The 21,026-nt window shown below is 42.6% G+C and overlaps 1 protein-coding gene across 8 annotated transcripts in view; it reads right to left on the bottom strand.

The window, feature by feature from the left end:
- The window catches only part of GMEB1 (glucocorticoid modulatory element binding protein 1), a 35,049-nt gene that overhangs the window by 13,756 nt on the left and 267 nt on the right, over positions 1 to 21,026 (bottom strand). The window contains exons 1-6 of one of the 8 annotated variants that reach the window (XM_006739892.3): positions 20,381 to 20,656; positions 13,381 to 13,537; positions 7,120 to 7,232; positions 6,296 to 6,420; positions 5,170 to 5,273; positions 2,011 to 2,168 (exon numbers count right to left, since the gene is read on the bottom strand). In XM_006739892.3, the coding sequence (XP_006739955.1) occupies positions 2,011 to 2,168; positions 5,170 to 5,273; positions 6,296 to 6,420; positions 7,120 to 7,232; positions 13,381 to 13,508 (628 nt within the window). In that variant the 5' untranslated portion in view covers positions 13,509 to 13,537; positions 20,381 to 20,656. Of the gene's footprint in view, positions 1 to 2,010; positions 2,169 to 5,169; positions 5,274 to 6,295; positions 6,421 to 7,119; positions 7,233 to 13,380; positions 13,538 to 14,447; positions 17,936 to 20,380; positions 20,657 to 21,026 lie in introns of those variants that run through there. The other 7 variants (XM_031035116.2, XM_081817885.1, XM_081817887.1 and 4 more) reach the window with 7 other exon arrangements.

Below are 21,026 nucleotides of genomic sequence, written 5' to 3'. Positions count from 1 at the left end.
TGGGATTGAGTCCCACATTGGGTTCCCTGCTCAGCAGAAAGCCTGCTTCTCCCTCTGCCTCTGCCTGCCAGTCCCCCTGCTGTGCTCTCTCTCTCTCTCTGTCAAATAAATAAAATCTTTGGCGGGGGGGGGGGGGGAAGATCCTAAACAAAGAAAATGGAGAAAAATCAAACTGTTATAGACAAGTATGGACTCCACATGCTGGAGGATATTAATAATCAAGCAAAAAAGTAATATTGATATGGATAATCAACTAAAGGAGTTTTGACCAAATAAAAAGTAAATAATTTTATAGCATTTTTTCCTTTTCAAGTGAAAGACTCACATGACCAAAAACCAAAAATTCAAACTGCTAGATATTTTATACTTTCCTGAAGGGAACTTAGGTTCTAAGAGATTTGACTTCTACTTACCCAGTGGTTACTCACAGAATAGTAGGGCTGACCAAAAGAAACCTTGAGAGGTCATTTTTAAAACATGGTACTTCCCTTACATCCATTAGTATCCTTGTAATTCTGTCAGGCATATTCTTTTTTTTTTTTAAGATTTTATTTATTTATTTGAGAGAGAGAGAATGAGAGAGAGCACATGAGAGGCGGGAGGGCCAAAGGGAGAAGCAGACTCCCCGCCGAGCAGGGAGCCCGATGCGGGACCCGATCCAGGGACTCCAGGATCATGACCCGAGCCGAAGGCAGCCGCCCAACCAACTGAGCCACCCAGGCGCCCTGTCAGGCATATTTTTAAGTCTTCTGGAAGTAGTTGAGACAAGAATCTTAACTGGACTAACTGAATCTTTTTTTTTTTTTTTAATTTTGTTTGTTTGTTTGTTTAAGTAATCTCTACACCCAGTGTGGGGCTTGAACTCATGACCTCAAGATCAAGAGTCACATGCTCTTCCGACTGAGCCAGCCAGGTTCCCCTGGACTAACTGAATCCTTAATAATCATCTCACCTGGCTCCATCTTTCCTAGAGAAGAGCAAAGAGCTCTAGTCCAGAGGTCAACAATACAAGTTAAGCATATGCCCATCCTTCCTCATTGGTGAGGAAGCCTCAACTTGGTTATGTGGATCCCTTCCAGGCAGGGCTCTTTGATCCTTACAGCGGCAGAGTTTCCAGAGCCCAGTCCAGCCAACCATACATTATCTTTGGTACATCTCAGCTCAACAGCTGAAAACCATTCACCATTCTACTTCCTGCCTGACCACCAGTAGAGCAAAGGATTTTTCAAAACAATCTAATTTCAAAGATATGCCAAGTGGCACCAAAGTGAGACCACTGAATAAACCTAATAACCACTGACTCTTCTTTCTTTCTTTCTCTTTCTTTCATTCCTTCCCTCCTTTCTTCTTTCCTTTCCTTTCCTTTCTTGAGAGAGAAAGAGAGAGTGTGCATGGGGGGCGGGGGCAGAGGGAAAGGTGGAGAGAGAATCTTTTTTTTTTTTTAAAGATTTTATTTATTTATTTGAGAGAGAGAGAATGAGAGACAGAGAGCATGAGAGGGAAGAGGGTCAGAGGGAGAAGCAGACTCCCTGCCTAGCAGGGAGCCTGATGTGGGACTCGATCCCGGGACTCCAGGATCATGACCTGAGCCAAAGGCAGTCGCTTAACCAACTGAGCCACCCAGGCGCCCTGGAGAGAGAATCTTAAGCAGACTCCACACCCAGCATGGGGCCTGACGTGGGGCTCGATCTCACGACCCTGAGAGGGTGACCTGAGTCAAAATCAAGAGTGGGACGCTTAACTGAGTGAGCCACCCAGGTGCCCCCGAACCATCTTTCTAATGTTTCTCATGCATACTTAGAAAGAAACAAGGAAGGAGGTATGGCCAATAGGAATCATCTGGGAGAAAACAAAGATCTGTTTCTAAAGTACGGAATCGCACCCAAGATTAGCATACCTTACAGGGACATCAATGCTCATGAGAATTAAAATTAAGAAACACAAAAGAGAAGTAAGGGGAAAAGTGTTACTAAAAAACACTGGTTTTTCAGGTGGTTTCCTACCCCCTACCATCGGCCGAAGTGGGTGTCTGCACCACACTTGTCTGCTGTCCTGGCACTGGAGCTCTTGCACTGCTGATCAGAAGATCAAATTTGGTGCTTCTGCAGGTATTGGAGCAAACCTTGTCATGTTGGTAAAAATCAATCTGTCCAGAGTCCATCATTTTCCTGTGTAAAGGGAGACAAGAAGTACCAGTTCAGCCTGCACTACATCTAGATGGAACTAGGCCTCTGGGACAAACAGAAACAAAGTTGCTGTATCTACTCCATAGATTAGTGAAACCTAATAGCATTTAAAGTCATTAGGTTGCAAAAGTTCTAACTGGGATTACAAAATTTTCATTGGCCCTGCCCACATTTACAAGTACTCCTATTCCCTCCTCAGTCTGCTCATTATGAGTATACTCTCATTTCCCGTTATCACCAAGCTTTAGCTAGGGATATACTCCTGACAACATCTGAGTATCCCCATAGAATCTCATTGAAACTAAACCCAAAAGGGGTAAAGACTAGTTCATATATCCCAGCACAACTGAGAAATGCTATAGGGAATAAGAATTTTATGATGAGATTCTGATGTATTAGTATTCCTAGACCAGCAAGATCTGTTGCCACTTTTGGAGACATAAAACTTCAGCACATTTCTTTCCTTAAAAAAAAAAAGATAACAACTCTCCTATAAATACAGTGCAAAGTTGATTATACTAAACCCCCACTATAAAATGCCCTTATAACTGGATTCACAAGACATTGTTATTACAGGCCATAAGCAAAATCATGGGGTATTTTAATTATAGTAAACTCTATGTTATAACGTTACTTGGCTTTCACTAAAGATCTTTTAGGCATTCTGATTCCTTCTTACATTTGAGGAAAGTTGGCATGTGCTTGTTTTTCTGGGCAAAAAGGACAGGCCAAGAACAACGATAATGGAAGTTAAAAGTATTCCTTCCCAATTTTATTTAACTACTGATTTCTGCATACAAATCATCTGGAATAATTTCTTTTTTTAAATGTGTCTCTCTATTAAAATAATATGTGAAGAAAAAATTAATATTTTCTGTGGAAAATACAGAAAACTATAAAGAAAACAACTGCTTTTTAAAAAATCCAACAGGGGCGCCTGGGTGGCTCACTCGTTAAGTGTCTGCCTTCGACTTAGGTCATGATCCCAGGGTCCTGGGATTGAGTCCCGCAACAGGCTCCCTGCTCTGCGGAAGCCTGCTTCTCCCTCTCCCACTCCCCCTGCTTGTGTTCCCTCTCTCGCTGTCTCTGTCTCTCTGTCAAATAAATAAATAAAATCTTAAAATAAAATAAAAAATAAAAAATCCAACAACACAAAGATAACATTAACATTTTGGGATATTTTCTTCTATTAAATTTTGTGTACATATGTGTGTGTTTGTTTTTTACACAACTAAAATCACACTGTGTATGTGTGTGTGTGTGTGTATATATATATTTTTTTTTAGTAGGCTCCACGCCCAGCACAGAGCCCAGTGCGGGGCCTGAACTCACAACCCTGAAATCAAGATCTGAGCTGAAGTCAAGAGTCAGACGTTATATTTATTTATTTATTTACACCCCCCGTACTTGGGTTCTCCTGCTCTCTATCAAATAAATAAAATCTTAGGGGAAAAAAAACATGTTCTCACTAATCAAACTTCAAAACAACGTATTTTTTAAAAATATATTTTATTTATTGGGCGCCTGGGTGGCTCAGTTGTTGAGCGTCTGCCTTCGGCTCAGGTCATGATCCCAGGGTCCTGGGATCGAGTCCCACATCGGGCTCCCTGCTCAGCAGGAAGCCTGCTTCTCGCTCTCCCACTCCCCCTGCTTGTGTTCCTGCTCTCGCTATCTCTCTCTCTGTCAAATAAATAAAATCTTTAAAAATATATATATATATTTTATTTATTTATTTGAGAGACAGAGAGCAAGCACAAATGGGGGCAGGGGCAGAGGGAGAGGGAGAAGCAGGCTCCTCACTGAGAAGGGAGCCCGATGCCCTGGGATCAGGACCTGAGCTGAATGCAGATGCTTAACTGACTCAGCCACCCAGGTGCCCCTAAAGCTGACTATAATTTTCAACAATGTTGCAGTAAACATCTTTATGCCTAAATCTCTACAAGCACTATAGATTTTTCTTAGGACAGATTCCTTAAAAAGCATTAAAGACAATGGGTAAGGTGTTCTTAAGGCTGTTGATACATGTTCTGTGAGGAACTTTCCATTCCTGAGCACATTTTAAAATCCATCAATAGGTGAGTGCTCAAGAAATACCAATTAATGTTAATCTTCACCAGGGCGGGGGGGGGGTGGAATTACAATAATAAGCTTGCTGCATAAAGATGGGGGTGAGGGTATTATACATTCTGAAGTTTATTTCTGTGGTACAGTGATGGCAAGGATTGCATTCACTGAGTATGATTGTTACTTATCAACAGCAGCCTCTATTTTACCAGATAATCACAGAACTTGTCAGTAGCCTACACTTCTCCGAGGTCAGCACGCTTCCTCAGCACCAGGCTTAGCCCTGCCTGTGCTTGGCGATCTCAAGTACGACTGTCATCTACTCCTGAGCTTCTCTGCTCAGAAAGGATCCTAATATCCTGACATCAGAAAAAACTTGCCCTAGATGCTGGGAAGAGTTAATTTAGACTCTTGGTTTCAGCTTGATTTTGGCTCAGGTCATGATTTCAGGGTTGTGAGATTGAGCCCCACAGCCGGCTCCACACTCCTTGCAGAGTCTGCTTAAGGTTCTCTTTCCAGGGGTGCCTGGGTGGTAAAGTTGGTTAAGCATCTGACTCTTGGTTTCAGCTCAGGTCATGACCTCAGGATCATGAGACCAAACCCCTCAAGAGGCTCCTTCCTCAGCACAGAGTCTGGCTGAGATTCTCTCTCCCTCTGCCTCTGCCCCTCCTGCTCGTGCTCTCTCTCTAAAATAAACAAGTAAATCTTAAAAAAAAAAAAAAAAAGACGTCCTTCCCTCCCCCACCCCACACTCTCTAAAATAAATAAATCTTAAAAAAAACAAAACAGAACAAAAGGTATGTGCTTGTTTTCTTTTTTTTTTTTTTTAGTAATCTCTACATTCAATGTGGGGCTCTGCGATCAAGAGTTGCATGCTCTTCCAACTGAGCCCTGATATGTGCTTGTTATTAAAGCTCACCTGAGCATGATTCCACCCAGACGAATGGCTCTCTTCCAGTCCTTTAGGGTGGACTTGCCAGCCAGATGAACAAAATGCTTGGGGCTGATCAACTGATCATTGAACTAAAGTAAAAAGAAAAGTCCAAAATCACTCAAGGTCAGCTTAGGCAGGCCAAGAGAGACAAAAAGGTAACTCTACTTGTTATACATGAAAAAATACCCAGATGGCATCTTAAGTCATAGCCTTGTATCTTCCAACCTCCTGCCCTGCTGTGCCAGAGAAGATGATCCTTCTCTGGGCACAGTGCCCTGTCCTGATACAGAGTTACAGAAGACAGGAGGAGGATAGAGATTAATATACTGATTAGCACCTGAAATCCATTTATGCCCTAAATCAGGAATAATATGTGGGTCCAATGTTGCAAAGGCTGTTTAAATAAACTGAAGTAACCTACCCAGCCCTAATGACAAGATTCAGGATGTGGTGGAAAGAATAAGTACCATAGAAACCACATCGCTGCAGAACCTCAAAACTCTGTAATCCTTCATGATTCTAGGATGATGCCACGGATGGTGACTACTATCTATGGGTACAGCTGTGGCTACCAATGGAGACAGAAGCTTAAGCAATTATTTCCACTTTGTGTTCTCATGAGAATTTATTTTTATCAGTAATAATTTTCAATAAACTACTATAATGCATACTTCTATAAGGCATTTTACATATATTATCTCATTTTATCTGCTAGCAACCTGACAGTATATGTGATTATTCATATTTTAACATATGAGCCTCTGAAATATTAATTTGTTCAAGGTCACCCAGTCATAGAGATGGGACTCCATTCATTCATTCAACAAACATTTATAGATAAATATGCCAACCATCATTCTAGGTGTTGGGGATACACTGGTGAACAAGAATACAAGTTCTCAGCTCTCCTAGAACTTGTATTCTGCGTGGGACTTGAATCCAGGCCAATTTCACTCCAAAGTCCTTATTTTTTTTCTGTGACACCATAGGGACTATAGCCACAATACTGAAAACATTGATATGGTAGATAAGAGAGAACAGGCACTGAAACTATACTCTTTGAAAACAAGGAGCCCCCAAACAGGCCCCAGTAAGGAGAAAAGACAATTACCTTGACACACTTCACATTTATTCCTGGACATACAAACTTCTTCCAGAGGAGAATGGCTTTGCTCTCCCCACAAGTTATGGGGTAAGCAATTTCCATATCCTCATTTGCTTCTATAGTGCTTGCATCTGAAAATGGAAAAAATATCAGTTATTTATTGAACACTTTTCCCCAAAAGCTTAATTCAAAATCTCTAGTCTCTTGGTTCCTCTGAGTAGCTAACAGTTCACATTGGCTGGTATTGTTTTGGAGTCTTCTGGAAGAAGTTTGGCATAACAGCTCTCTTATCAAGCCCACACTATGTGCCAGACACTGTCATATGTGCTTTTCCATGCTTAATCTTATTTAGTTCTTACAGCAATCCTGTGAGGCAATGATTGTTTCTGATGTATGTAGGTGGGACTCGGAAAGGTGAAGTGACTTTCCCAAGGACACACAGCTAAGAAGTGAGAAAGTAGGATTTAAACTCAGGTTTGTCTAACTTCAAACTTTTTTTTTCAATTTCTTTCCACCGACTGCCTTCCAATCAACACCTCGTAAGTCCTAATCAGCAACTTCCCTAATGACAGGATCAACCTTGAGGCTCTATTTCTTTGGGGAATTTTTGTAGATGAAAAATCTTTTCAGTACCCTAGCAAACTGATGTTAAATAATCAACTGATGGGCTAGCATTTGTCAGTGGTGTCTCTAGATGCACCACCATCAAACCGATGGCTGCAGCATCGGTAGGGCACATTGCGTAAGGGGGAAAATATAAGGCACAAAAGGCAAGAAATCTCAACCAAGGAAGCTAAGGTCAAAGATACTAGAATAACAAAAAGACTTACCAATCCCTTCTTCAATTTTGTGAATTGTGTGAGTTTCTACTGCCACAACTGCCGTGTTGTTCTCGGACCCGGGTTCATAAATCCTGTTGTAAAAGTGTCCATCGATAAACAAACTACATAAATCATGAAAAAATTAATATTCACAGCATGGGGTTAAGAAATTTGTTATAATCTATCTCAAAAGGAATAAAATAAATATACTTTACAACTCTATGTTAGTGCTCTGACTAGTTCCCCATTGTATTTAAACTCCAAGCTGCCCAGGACTGCTTAGCAGCTACTACCATGGACATGAATCAACAACTTTCCTCGCCTCCAAGGAAAGTTCCTCTTGCTACTGTCTTTACATCACCACTTGTTACTGTTTCACACCAGACTTTTCCCTTCATAACTTTAAATGCTTATGACATAAAATGTTGCTTCAAGTATAAGATTAAATTATAGAATTATCCTAAGAAGACTAAAAAGTAATACTGTTGGACAGTTAAAGATCGGGGCACCTGGGTGGCTCAGTCGCTTAAGCATCTGTCTTCTACTCAGGTCGTGATCCCAGGACCCTGGGATCAAGCCCTGAGTGGGGCTCCTTGCTCAGCAGGGAGCCTGCTTCTCCCTCTCCCTCTGCCTGCTGCTTCCCCTGCTTATGCACGCACATGTGCTCTCTCTCTCGCTGTCAAATAAATAATAAATAAAATCTTAAAAAAAAAAAAAGACCATTGGCCATAGAAGCTGATGTCCTTTGTTGGAATCTAGATACTTTAGTCTTTTTTAGCACTTTAGCATTTTTCAAAGCATCATATAACCAAACTATTGACATGAGCAGAGCCTAGTAAAAAAAAAAGAGAGAGAGAGAGAGACTATGCCCAAAGTAACTAGCATTAACTAGAAGTATCACTTAGGGAAAGTCTCTCTAAAATGTTTCTACTTTCTACCTGGGTGGCTTAGTGAGTTAAGCATCAGATTCTTGATTTCGGTTCAGGTCACGATCTCAGGGTCCTGAGATTGAGCCCTGTGTCACCTCTGCACTGGGTGTGGAGCCTGCTTAAGAATCTCTCACTCTCAGGGCATCTGGGTGGCTCAGTCGTTAAGTGTCTGCCTTCGGCTCAGGTCATGATCCCAGGGTCCTGGGATTGAGCCCCGCATTGGGCTCCCTGCTCGGCGGGAAGCCTGCTTCTCCCTCTCCCACTCCCCCTGCTTGTGTTCCCTCTCTCACTGTCTCTCTCTCTGTCAAATAAATAAAATCTTAAAAAAAAAAGAATCTCTGGGGCGCCTGGGTGGCTCAGTTGGTTAAGCGACTGCCTTCGGCTCAGGTCATGATCCTGGAGTCCCTGGATCGAGTCCCGCATCGGGCTCCCTGCTCGACAGGGAGTCTGCTTCGTCCTCTGACCCTATCCCCTCTCATAAAATCTTTAAAAAAAAAAGAATCTCTCACTCTCCTGTTCTCCATCCCCCCTCCGTCTCAAAAAAAATTAAATAAATAAAATGTTTCTACCTTCCAAGAAATGGGCTCAGATAAAATATACTAGCAACCTTTAATTTCTATAATAAACATAAGGTATTAACTATTGCATCTTTTTTTAAAAGATTTTATTCATTTATTTGAGAGAGAGAGAGAGAGCACAGAGGGAGAGGGAGAGGGAGAAGCAGACTCCCCACCGAGCAGAAAGCCCAGTGTGGGGCTCCATCCCAGGACCCTGGCATCATGACCTGAGCCCAAGGTAGATGCTTAACCGACTGAGCCACCCAGGCGCCCCCACATCTTGTTATTTGAAAGCACTGCTTGAATAATATCCCTTGTATCACCCACCCCCAGGGTGACACCGCTAGCACAGACCTCTCCTCTGAATTTCACACCAGGATACAGTTAACTTGCTAAATGAATAAATGCATTTGGATGTCCCATAGGACTTTGTTGAATTCATTATGTCTAAAATAACCAAGTTCTCTTCCCTCTCCCAAACCACTCTTCTTATATTTCCTATCCTTGTTAATGGCACCACTAGCACTCTACAGCCTAAGACAGAAGCCTGGAAATTACATCAGATTTCTCCCTCTTCCTCCTCCTCAACTCCCACATACTCAGCCACCAAATCCTACCAGATGTATCTCCTTAACACGAGCCAGCCTCCCTGTCTCTTTTTCCACTGCTACTGCCTTAATTCAGGCTGTTATCATCTCTAGTCTGAACTAGTCTCCTTGCATCTACCTGATCTTCTATATTCCTACTGGAGTGATCACGTAAACCCCTCCTTAAAACCCTTCAAGAACCCTCTACTTATTGTTACAATAAAGCCCCCAAATCCTTAATAGGATATTTAAGTTGCTCCAAGATCTGGCCCCTGGTTTCAACTCTCCCTAAACCTCACCTTATAATCCAAGCCCTAGTCATACCAAATTATTTGTGGTTCCCAGAACTGACATCTTCTTTTATACTTTCCCTCTTCGCTCTTACTTCCCCCTTTCCCCAGAACATCCTTCTCCATCTGGTTGTTTTTTAAAGATTTTATTTATTTATTTGAGAGAGAGCATGCTAGAGAGAGAGAGTGTGCGAGAGCAAGCGCGCACACAAGCACAAGGTGGGGGCTGGGAGGGGCAGAGGGAGAGGGAGAAGCAGAAGCCCAATGCGGTGCTCGATGCGGGACTCAATCCCAGGACCCTGGGATCATGACCTGAGCCAAAGACAGACGACTAACCGACTGAGCCACCCAGGCGCCCGTTTGTTTGTTCTTAAGATTTTATTTTATTTTTTTTATTTTTTTATTTTTTAAAGATTTTATTTATTTATTTGACAGAGAAAGACACAGCGAGAGAGGGAACACAAATGGGGAGTGGGAGAGGGAGAAGCAGACTCCCCGCCGAGCAGGGAGCCCGATGCGGGACTCGATCCCGGGACTCCAGGATCATGACCTGAGCCGAAGGCAGTCGCCTAACCAACTGAGCCACCCAGGCGCCCATTAAGATTTTATTTTTAAGTAATCTCTACACCCAACGTGGAGCTTGAATTTTCAATCCCAGGATCAAGAGTTGCACGCCCTACTGACTAAGCCAACCAGGTGCCCCTCTATTTGTTTTTTAATAAAGAGTAGCCTCTATGATGCTTTTCCGTCCACACCAATCCCTCCAGTATAATCATCTACTTCCTCCTTTGTGACCCAACTGTACTTTAGGCTTTTGTCACAACAAATATAACACTTAATATTATACGTTTGTTTAGCTGTCTGCCTCCCCTTGGGCACAGTCCAAGAGGTTCCTGAGAACAGAGATTATGTCCTATTTATTTATTCAATTTTGTATGTCTAGTGTGTTGAATACTAACTAGAACATGGCAAAGTACCCAATAAGTTGTTGGTCAGTGCATGAGGATTATGATAAACATGAGAAACCACTGCTTCAATTAAGTTCAGTAAACTCATTCTAAATTGACCAATATATGCAAAATCATTTAAAAGAAGAAATTCTTATTTATACATAATTTCAACAACCAGTAAATTGCAATTGCAGTGGGAAGTAGGGGCACAGTCTATAAACAAGGTTTTATCAAGAAAAAATTTCCTGGGGTGCCAGGGTGGCTCAGTCAGTTACATGTCTGACTCTTGATTTCAGTTCAGGTCATGATCTCAGGGTCATGAGACTGAGCCCCATGTCAGGCTCCATGCTGAGTTTGCAGCCTGTTTGGGATTCTCTCTTTCTCTTCCTCTGCCCCTCCCCCCTGAACATACGCTCCCTCTCTAAATAAATAAATAAATAAATAAATAAATAAATAAATAAATAATTTAAAAAATAAATAAAATACAACTAGAGAAATCGACTGAGCACTGATTGGCAGATACCTCAGAATTCAGTACCTGAAAATGTATTCACTAGCTTATATGGCAAATTCAATGTAAACAGTAGGTTGGGGAGTCAATGTTGTACAAAGATGCCTATAATCTAATCAAGCAATGAGAGGTTTCCAGAAAAAGCAATGTCATTTGGAAAATAAAAAAAGACACACACACAAAATAAGTGGAACCAATCTTCAAAATAATTAAGTCTCTAAGTAGTTGAGAAGTGTTTTCTGTCTCTAGGAGGGATAGGATAAGTGACAATTGGAGCACTTTAGGAAAGATAGAAGAAACAATGATTCCAAGAGAAAATAAAGCTGCCATGCCCCAAAGAATCTACTCTTTAATTCTTCCTCATTACCCTTCCTCAAAGGGTAATAACTGCAAGTATGTGTGTATGTAACAAATGAAGTTCCCAAAGAAGTAAATTTGAATAAACAAGCATAAACTTTTGGGGCAAATAAAAATTCTAATCACTCTATCCACTATATGTCAGTAATTATTTTTTCTTAAGATCTTATTATTTTTTTAAGTAATCTCTACACCCAACATGGGGCTCGAACTCACAACCCCAAGATCAAGTGTCACACAGTCCAACTGAGCCAGCCAGGCACCCCGTCAGTACTTTTATTAACTTTCCTTTACAGATCTTATTTTTTTTAATAGATTTTTTTTTTAAGATTATTTATTTATTTATTTGACAGAGAGAGAGAGAGCGAGAGCAGGAACATAAGCAGGGGGAGTGGGAGAGGGAGAAGCAGGCTTCCTGCTGAGCAGGGAGCCCGAAGTGGGGCTCGATCCCAGGACCCCGGGATCATGACCTGAGCCGAAGGCAGACGCTTAATGACTGAGCCACCTAGGTGCCGGTATGTATTTTTAAAGATTTTATTTATTTATTTAACAGAGAGACAGTGAGAGAGGGAACACAAGCAAGGGGAGTGTGAGAGGGAGAAACAGACTCCCGTTGAGCAGGGAGCCCGATATGGGGCTCAATCCCAAGACCCTGGGTTCACAACCCAAGCCAAAGGCAAATGCTTAACAGCTGAGCCACCCAGGCGCCCCTCCCTTACAGATCTTAAAATATTTCCTTCAATATTCAGAAATGTCAGCAAACTATGGCTATATTTTAAAAACTAAAAAGTCCTTACTTTTACAAGATACATACTAATGTCTGGGATTTGCTTCAAAAAATTCAGGAGTGGGTGGATGTAAAGATGAAATAAGACTGGCCATGTGTTTATAATTGTTGAAGTTGGGTGATGGGTCTGTACATGGGGGTTCACTATAGTATTTTTTTAAAATCTGGGGGTATATTTGAAATTTCCTACACTAAAAAGTTTAAGTTACCAAGAGAGGTTGACTGTCTTTCTCCATAAGTGTTTAAGACAAGGTATGTTACTTAGTAGATTGAGAATGGATTATGTGTTTGCCCAAGAACATTTTTTTTTTCTCTCTCTTTCTTTTTTTTAAGTAGGCTCCCCGCTGGGTGTGGAGCCCAATGTGGGGCTTAAACTCACAACCCTGAGATCAAGACCTGAGCTGAAATCAAGAGTTGGATGCTTAACCAACTGAACCACCCAGGCACCCCCTTTGTTTAAGTAATTTCTACACCCAACATGGGGCCCAAACTCACAACCCTGAGATCAAGAGTCACATGCTCCACTGAGTCAGCCAGATGCCCCAAGAACATTTCTAATCTTATGAAGAATCTTTTATACATTCCTCAAGATAAAATAACTACCCCCTCCTTCTCTCTGTAGATGTCTTATTTAAACTTCAAGACCAATTAAAAAATCTTATTTCTTCTTTCAAATTCATAGTGATCCTCTGAATTCAAGCTACTTCCTAACCACGACACTCAGTACTTCTTAGATTTTGCCATGTAAGTGACCTCTTTATTTACATATATGTATTTTTGGTTTGCACAACCAGACTGCAAGCTCCATGATGGTGGAACCATCGCTATATTTCTTCCAACACTTTGTAATACATTATAAAATAGTAGGTCATTGATTATGTATTTTTTTATAAACTAAGCTTGATTAATTTGCCCATCCCTTAGGGTCCCGACCACTTCTGGCAGGAAAACTTTCGTAGTTCCCTTACCTAATCTAATCTCCTCTGACTCTAACTACACTGTCTTTCAGTAAACATGTACCAAGGCCCTGTGCTAAACAGTGTGGATCAATAAGAGGAGGGAGCCATGTAACTTACCCTCAAAGAGCTTACAGTGAAGAGGGAAAGAGACAAGGACACAGTTAACTGTTGTAATAAGTATTACGATGACGAATATAGCACACAATACTTTATAAAGATGAAAACTTAGCCAGCTCTGAGAGATTGATGGTGAATGTTCCCTTGTGCTAAGCATACAGTTATAATTTCCCCACTCTTTAAACCTCCCCAATTTTTCAGAAGATCCAAATCTCTAGTCACTTACCCTTGTTGCACAGGCTGTAACTGCAAGATCACTTGGGTTTTAGTGTCTTCAGGGTTCTCCCCTTCATTTCCTTCAGTGGGTACCACAACCACATCCCCCACTGGAACACTCACTTCTGCATTAGCCATCTTTCACATGAAGTCAGATAGCTGGGCTGCTGTCAGAAACAAGAAGCACCAGTGACTTGGTCTGTTTTGAAAAGACGGCAATCATAGGAAAGGAACACCAAGATAATTATGACTACCAATTCCAAGATCGTGGTCCTCTGAAAAGGATAGGAACTGTGGGAAGGGGCTGACCTAGGCTCTGATCTTTCCAGAAATGCCTTAGGACTCACTTGCTGATTTAGGCTTTCTTAGGATATGTGATTCACCCAGTGCTGTACTGGACCCTGGGATCATGACCTGAGCCGAAGGCAGACACTTAACCAACTGAGCCACCCAGGTGCCTTGGAGCCTGCTCTTGAAAACCAATTGTGCACATCTCTTCCCAACTCTGAGTTTAGTGACATCAAACTGTTAGCTTGAAATCAATGATGCTGGGAGTATATACACCACAGAAACTGGCAAGCACTAGAGGTCAGGATATTTTTTTTTTCCTGGAGAACTGATTTACAGCACACCACTAGTTCCATCCCAAACAGTAAGCTCCTAGAAAGTAGGAATCATCTCTTTTCTTTGCAACCAGCCATTGCACCTCACCAAGTGCTCTGTCCTTTGTGAATTACTTAATAAGTGTCCACTAAATGAAATAAACTGGATAGGAAGAAAAGTGATTTGCATTGTGTGGTTGTTTAATAAATACTGAATCCAACTGTATGATCTCTAGGAACTTCTTACTACCTCTTTGCCTCAGACTGAATGGAGAGATGATCTTGCCTGACATCTCCCTTGCAGACTTGTTGGGGAAACCAGTGTCCAGCACCATGTGCTCCTTGACTCTAACAAAGAATCATTCCAATTTTAATGAAAACTCTGAGGGCCCCAGGATATTCTGCAGCGGTTAGTTCTCACAGTTGCAAAAAAAGGAGTCACTTAAGAGAGTATAGGTAAGAGCACTGTGTTTACTTAGATATGTGAGATGAGGGGCGCCTGGGTGGCTCAGTTGGTTAAGCGACTGCCTTCGGCTCGGGTCATGATCCTGGAGTCCCAGGATCGAGTCCCGCATTGGGCTCCCTGCTCGGCCGGAGGCCTGCTTCTCCCTCTCCCACTCCCCCTGCTTGTGTTCCCTCTCACGCAGTCTCTCTCTCTCTGTCAATTAAATAAATAAATAAAATCTTAAAAAAAAAAAAGATATGGGAGATGATTAGGACATGCTGATAAGAGTAGGGACATGGTAGATGCATGTTTGAATATGACTGGTAGTCAGACAACTGAATCCACACCTCAGCTCTGACACAGCATCTGTTTGCATATAATATGCATACTTAAGCACGGCACTCAAGGTCTCCATCATCTGGCCCCCAAATACTTTTCCAGTTTCATCTGCAACTGTAATTCCCCAAGAACCTTAAGTGCCAGCCACACCAGCCTCCCCCTGTACTCTGAAAATACAATATGTACCTTCAGCTTTCTATACCTTTGCTATTTCTTAAGCCCAAACTCTCTTTTCCCTCATCAACTTTTCCCTCCAAGGCCCCAGTTCAAAGCCCACTCCTCCACAAAGCCCCTGCCAAACCATTTTCTTTTCTACAGTCCCCCAATACTTGGTTTGTAGCTCTCCTCTAACAATTATCACACTGTGCTTTGTATTGTAGTTAACTGAACAAACCTCTATTTCCATAACTGAACTATACTATGAGGTGCTGCTTCTTTATTTTTTCTATTTTTTCATATTTTTGGTATTTTTAATTCTATGAGGGCAGGTGTTTCTTCTTTAAAAAGCCTGTCTCCCACAGCCCTGTTCTTCATGGCACTGACACATTGGTTCAATCAATTTTTGTTTGTATTTGACCTAGTTAAAATTCCATGTATCAGACTTATGCCTTTTATGATTCTCACATTCAAACTTTTTTCCTGAATGCTATACCTCTTGTACCCAAAAGCCTCTTAAAATTTATCTTGTAGAAACCTTAAACTGAACTCATATTCTCTCATAAACCTGTTCCTGTTTCCTGCCTCTGTAAATGGCACTATCCTACACCTATTTTCTCAAGCCAAAAGCTTCGGAGTTATTTTTCATCCTTCTCTTTCTAAATCCAATCAACCACCAAATCCTATCCATTCTATCATCTATATTTCTCTTTTAACCATCCCCCATTCTCCATCTGTGCTGCCGCCACCATATTCTAAGCTGCCACACTGTTACCTGAATTTTTCCAGCTGCTTCTCATCAGTATCTTAATCTCTGGTCTTGCTCTCCACCCCATTATCTACAGAGCTGACAAAGTAATCTTACTGAAGGCCATAGGCCATTTCTCCATTTCAGGATCCTTCAGTGGATTCCCTTTGCTATTCAAGTGCAAGCATCTTAACAGTGCTCATAGAATCCTCCAAATCTGTCCCCTCTCCTAGCCTCATTTCTCATAGTTCTTCCTCTCGTGTTGTGGGCTCCTGTTGCGGAATTTCTTCAATTTCTCAAACATGCCATATTTCCTCACCTGAGCCTTCACACTTGTTTCCTCTACCTAGAATTCTCTTTTCCTTTCTTTTTGGCTAGTCACTGCTAAACTTTTATAACTTATTTAAAACATCACTTCCTGGGATGCCTGGATGGCTCAGTCAGTACAGCATGCGACTCCTGATCTCAGGGTTATGAGTTCAAGCCCCATGTTGGGCACAGAGTTTACTTAAAAAAATAAATAAATAAAAATTTTTAAAAATCTAAAAAAATACACACACACACACACATGTTCATTCACAGGGAGGCCTGTGACTTCCCTGACTAGATGTAAGCTTGTGTTCTTGCTCCCTTAGAACCTGCTGGAGCACCCCTGTCATAACCATTACCCCACTTTGTCAACCTCTCCTCACCAGACTATATCCTGGGAGAGCAAAGATTGCTTTTCTTTTTCAACAGTTCCCCTATGCTAGCTCAATACCCAGGACACAGGAGTAAGTAAATAGTGTTCAAATATCAGACTTCTATTTACAAAAATGCCTAGCTAAAACTTTCTGAGGAAATGTGGCACATAACAAGTATGTAATATATTTTTGTGCAGTGAATGACTCGCCTCGCCCTAAAAGACTTCTAGAATTTTCTACTTTTCTAAATTAGGGGATATAAATTTGTTTAGGCAGCTAGGCTAAACTTATTGTCTGTCATTATGGCCAGTTCAACAAATATTTACTGAGTCTCTACTCCACATCAGGCACAGAGTTAGGCTTGTTAAATATGAAAAGGGACAGGGCGCCTGGGTGGCTCAGTTGGTTAAGCGACTGCTTTCGGCTCAGGTCATGATTCTGGAGTCCCGGGATCGAGTCCCGCATCGGGCTCCCTGCTCGGCAGGGAGTCTGCTTCTCCCTCTGACCTTCCTCCCTCTCATGCTCTCTGTCTCTCATTCTCTCTCAAATAAATAAATAAAATCTTTAAAAAAAAAATATGAAAAGGGACAGTATCTGCTCTTAAGGAACTAAAGAAGGAAAAGAGATGCATGACATTGTCCTATACTAGAGAAAAAAATTAATTGTAAGATATTACAGTACACTATCTGAACTTCTGTAAATCAAAGGCTTAAAACTAGGAATAGGGGCACTTGGGTGGCTCAGTCGGTTAAGCGGCCCCCTCTTGATTTCAGCTCAGGTCATGATCTCAGGGTCCTGGGATTGAGCCCTGCAATGCTCCAAGCTCAGTGGGGAATCTGCTTCAGAATTCCCTCTCCCTCTGCCCCACCCCGCCTCACATAAATAAACCTTAAAAAAAAAACAACTAGGGATAAAAAAGAGAATCAATGGACTCGTTCAGCTGGCTGCCAGCAACAGAACCAAAACAATTAGGACCTCAGAGTCTAGAAAAAGACAAAAAGGGATATGACAAAGCATACAAATGCTATCAAATCCTAGAATAATTGAACCAATAGATATCTTCAAAGCTTGAACCATAAAAATGTAGCTTGAATGAAAAGAATCACAGCTAACATTTGTTGGACACTTATTGTCAAGCACTATTCTGTTACTATTACATATTTAATGAATTCAAAAGATGTAAACTTTAGCATGTAACAAACTTATGTAATTTATTATTTACTTTTAGCATGTAACAAACTTATGTAATTTATTATTTTAAAACAGTGGTTTTCAATTTTAAAAATAGCTTAAGTAAATTAATGGGTTAGAGGAGGAGAATTAGAAGGATGCTTCTAGTTTTAACCTTCTACCCTAAGGTTGAGTCCTCTGTACAACACTCTGAATAAGTGGTTGACTAACTACTTGATTAATAGTTTCCTCAATAGGAACTCATATTTTACTCCTTAGCCCTCCCACACCTTGAAACCCAAGAGGAATGTTCTCTAACCTTCTGAGTTTATCCAAGAAGGTAATTATAATCATCCACAATATGTCTCTCAGTGTCAGTAAGAGACACAAGGTCTGATCCAACATGGCAATTCTTACATTTTTTTTTTTTAAGATTTTATTTATTTATTTGAGAGAGAGAATGAGATAGAGAGAGCATGAGAGTGGGGAGGGTCAGGGGGAGAAGCAGACTCCCTGCTCAGCAGGGAGCCCGATGTGGGACTCGATCCCAGGACTCCAGGATCATGACCTGAGCCGAAGGCAGTCGCCCAACCAACTGAGCCACCCAGGCGCCCGCAATTCTTACATTCTTTAGAGAAGCAAGTTTAGGTTGAGTATCTCTTATTACCCTAAATACCACATTCCTAACAAGTAACCCGAAACCAGCTCTACAGACTACACTGGCTAACTGCAAGGTCATCTCTTTGAGGTGAGTATAAACTAAAAAGTAGCTCTTGTTTATAGCAACAAAAACTCCTGAGGCAAGATGACTGAGTTGCTCCTTTGGGTATTTCAGGGAAAGGGCCTGAGAGTATTCATTGTGTAATCACACAACACTCTGTAAGTCTACGGGAACACACATAAAGGAAAGATGTCAAATTTATGTGAAAAGAATTATTTTGTAGTTATTTTCAAAGACAAAAAAGATACCTTGAAAGTAGGCACATGAATACTCACATAAGCTACAAAATAACTAAATAAATGACATCTGACCTACTCTGGATTAAATTCATTTTTTTGTGTTCTGACAACTAATGTTTCTTTTTGTTGTTGGGTTTTTTTTTTTTAAAGTAATCTCTGTGCCCAACATGAGGCTCAAACTCACGACCCCCAAATCAAGAGTCACACGCTTCATTGACTAAGCCAGCCAGGCACTCCTGAAAACTAATGTTTAAAATGAGGCAGGATTATGAGTGTCACATGACGGCAGGAACATCAAGAGTTGGTAGTTGAAAAGGAGTAAAATAGCAGATACCCTGAAGTTTTCTAACCCCAAAATGTATTTATTTATTCCATACTGTATTGTAATTTTCATAGACTGTGTAGCTTATTCTTTTTTTTACTTTTTAAACATCTTATTTGACAGAGAGAGCGCACGCATGAGTGGGGGTTGGGATGGAGAGGAAGGAGACTCCCTGCTAAGCAGGGAGTCAGACCTGGGGGTGGGGAGGGCGGGAGGGGGGTGCTCAATCCCAGAACCCTGAGACCATGACCTAAGCCAAAGACAAGATGCTTAATGGACTGAGTTACCCGGGGGGGGCCCCAACTGTGTAGTCTATTCTTAAGAAATTTCCAAGTTAGGGACACCTGGGTGGCTCAGTCCGTTAAGCAGCTGCCTTTGGCTTGGGTCATGATCCCAGGGTCCTGGAATCGAGTCCCATATTGGGCTCCCTGCTCAGCGGGGAGCCTGCTTCTCCCTCTGCCTCTGCTCCCCCTGTTTGTGCTCTCTCTCTGACAAATAAATAAAATAAAGTCTTTAAAAATTTTTTTTTTCAAGTTAAAACTTTATTATTACTTGAGGCCAAAACTTTTTTTTTTTTTCCATTCCTTCTCATGCATTCAGTAAGTGATCCAGGGCACTATCAAATGTAGTAAAGCCAACAAGAAGGCTACACAGCACCGCTGTGAGGGACACAGCCAAAACAAATGAAGTTTGGGATAAGTCACATATTGGAGACTACTATATAGGTGTTTGGGGAAGCAATGAGATAAAAGTGTTCTTTGAAGGATCATCGCACTTGAGTCTAGGAGACTTCTGCTTAGGACAAGACCAATTCAGGGCCCAAGCTAACCCAATGAAGTTGAATACAAATTAGCTTTTTAATATGTTTGTTGAAGTAAATATGAATAAATGGTTGGCTAATGACTAATAAAAAAGTCATCAAGTCAGTAGATCTTAAGTATCCATAGTTGATAAAAGGCCGATAAATTAGGGAAGACAGTTCAAACATTTAATGAAAAAGTCCTCCAAAAGCACTCTGGTAACCATTAGCAGAGGCAAGGGAGAAGAAAAGAATCCCTCCGTGAGTCTAGAATGACCCGATCCTCCCTCTTCCTCATCCTCCAGGTTAAGGAGGAATCACATTTCTTGGTTCTCTTAAACAGACACCAAACAAGGCCCCTTCTGTGTCTGGTAGCAAGTACTTTTGAGATTTCTCTCATTTTAAGAAAATTCGGACTCCTCCTGTTCCTTGGACAGTCAAGCCTTCCCCGGATCTGTAGGTCAAGGCTTGACATGCCTAAGTCTGGTGGGTCACTCTCCAAGACCCTCAGATAAGATTCTGCTGTCATCGTTCCTGCCCCTCAGGAGACACCTGGCCAATTCCCCTGTCATTTCTGAAAATAGGGGTACTCAAGCTTCTTCCCCTCAACTATCTTCTCTCCGGTCCTCAAAAACGTAACGGGTCTTCCCATCCCCTAACACACCAGATCGTCCTGTTCTCTACCTATATATCAGAAGGTACTCAATCTCTCACACCCTCACAGGTTTGCACCCTTCCCATTCCTACTTGAGGAGGCTCTGAGGCGTCTTCCTACTGCCCCCTCACCTCCGGGAAGGCAGAGGCCTGCTCACTTCCCCTGGAGCTCTTCTTCCTCGTCCCCTGCTCCCACTACCCACCATGTCGCCACGCCTTCGGAACAGCACCTGCCTCTTTTCCCCTGGACTGAATGGCCGAGGCCTCTACCGCGCCCCTTGGGCGAAGCTTAGGCCTCCTTCCCTCAGCAGAACCCACTCTTTGCTCTTGCTCCCCCGCCAAGCTTCCGAGGGTCTCCTCCCGGGCGGAAGCCAGGATTCCTTCACCTTTCGTCCCACCCCCACCCTCTCGTCCCCCCCCCCCCCGCCCAAGCGCAACCCAGGCCCCTCCCCAGGTCCGCGTCGACGGGCCTGCTGCTCCCCGGGCCCCGCCTCTGGGGATACCCCGGGGTCCCCGGACCCCTCCCCGGGGTCCTGGGCGTCCGGGCCTCTCAGTCCGGAGTCGCTCCGGCCCCTCCGGGCCCCTCAGCCTAGGACTTCCGGGGCCCTCGGTCTGGGGGCGCAGGGCCCCCGGGCGCCCCGCTCGCCGGCGCCCGCCGCCCTCGGCCAGGGGCCGAGCCCGGGCGGCGCGGCCGGCCGCGCTGGGGGCGGCCCGGCTGCTCGGGCGGACCCAGCGGCAGCGTCCCCCCCCCCCCCCGCGGCGCCGCGACGTCCGCTCG

Source organism: Leptonychotes weddellii, chromosome 4 (genome assembly GCF_054177405.1).
Source record: "Leptonychotes weddellii isolate Sample4059 chromosome 4, ASM5417740v2, whole genome shotgun sequence".
NCBI classification, from domain to species: domain Eukaryota; kingdom Metazoa; phylum Chordata; class Mammalia; order Carnivora; family Phocidae; genus Leptonychotes; species Leptonychotes weddellii.
This window is presented reverse-complemented; position numbering and strand designations above follow the sequence as displayed.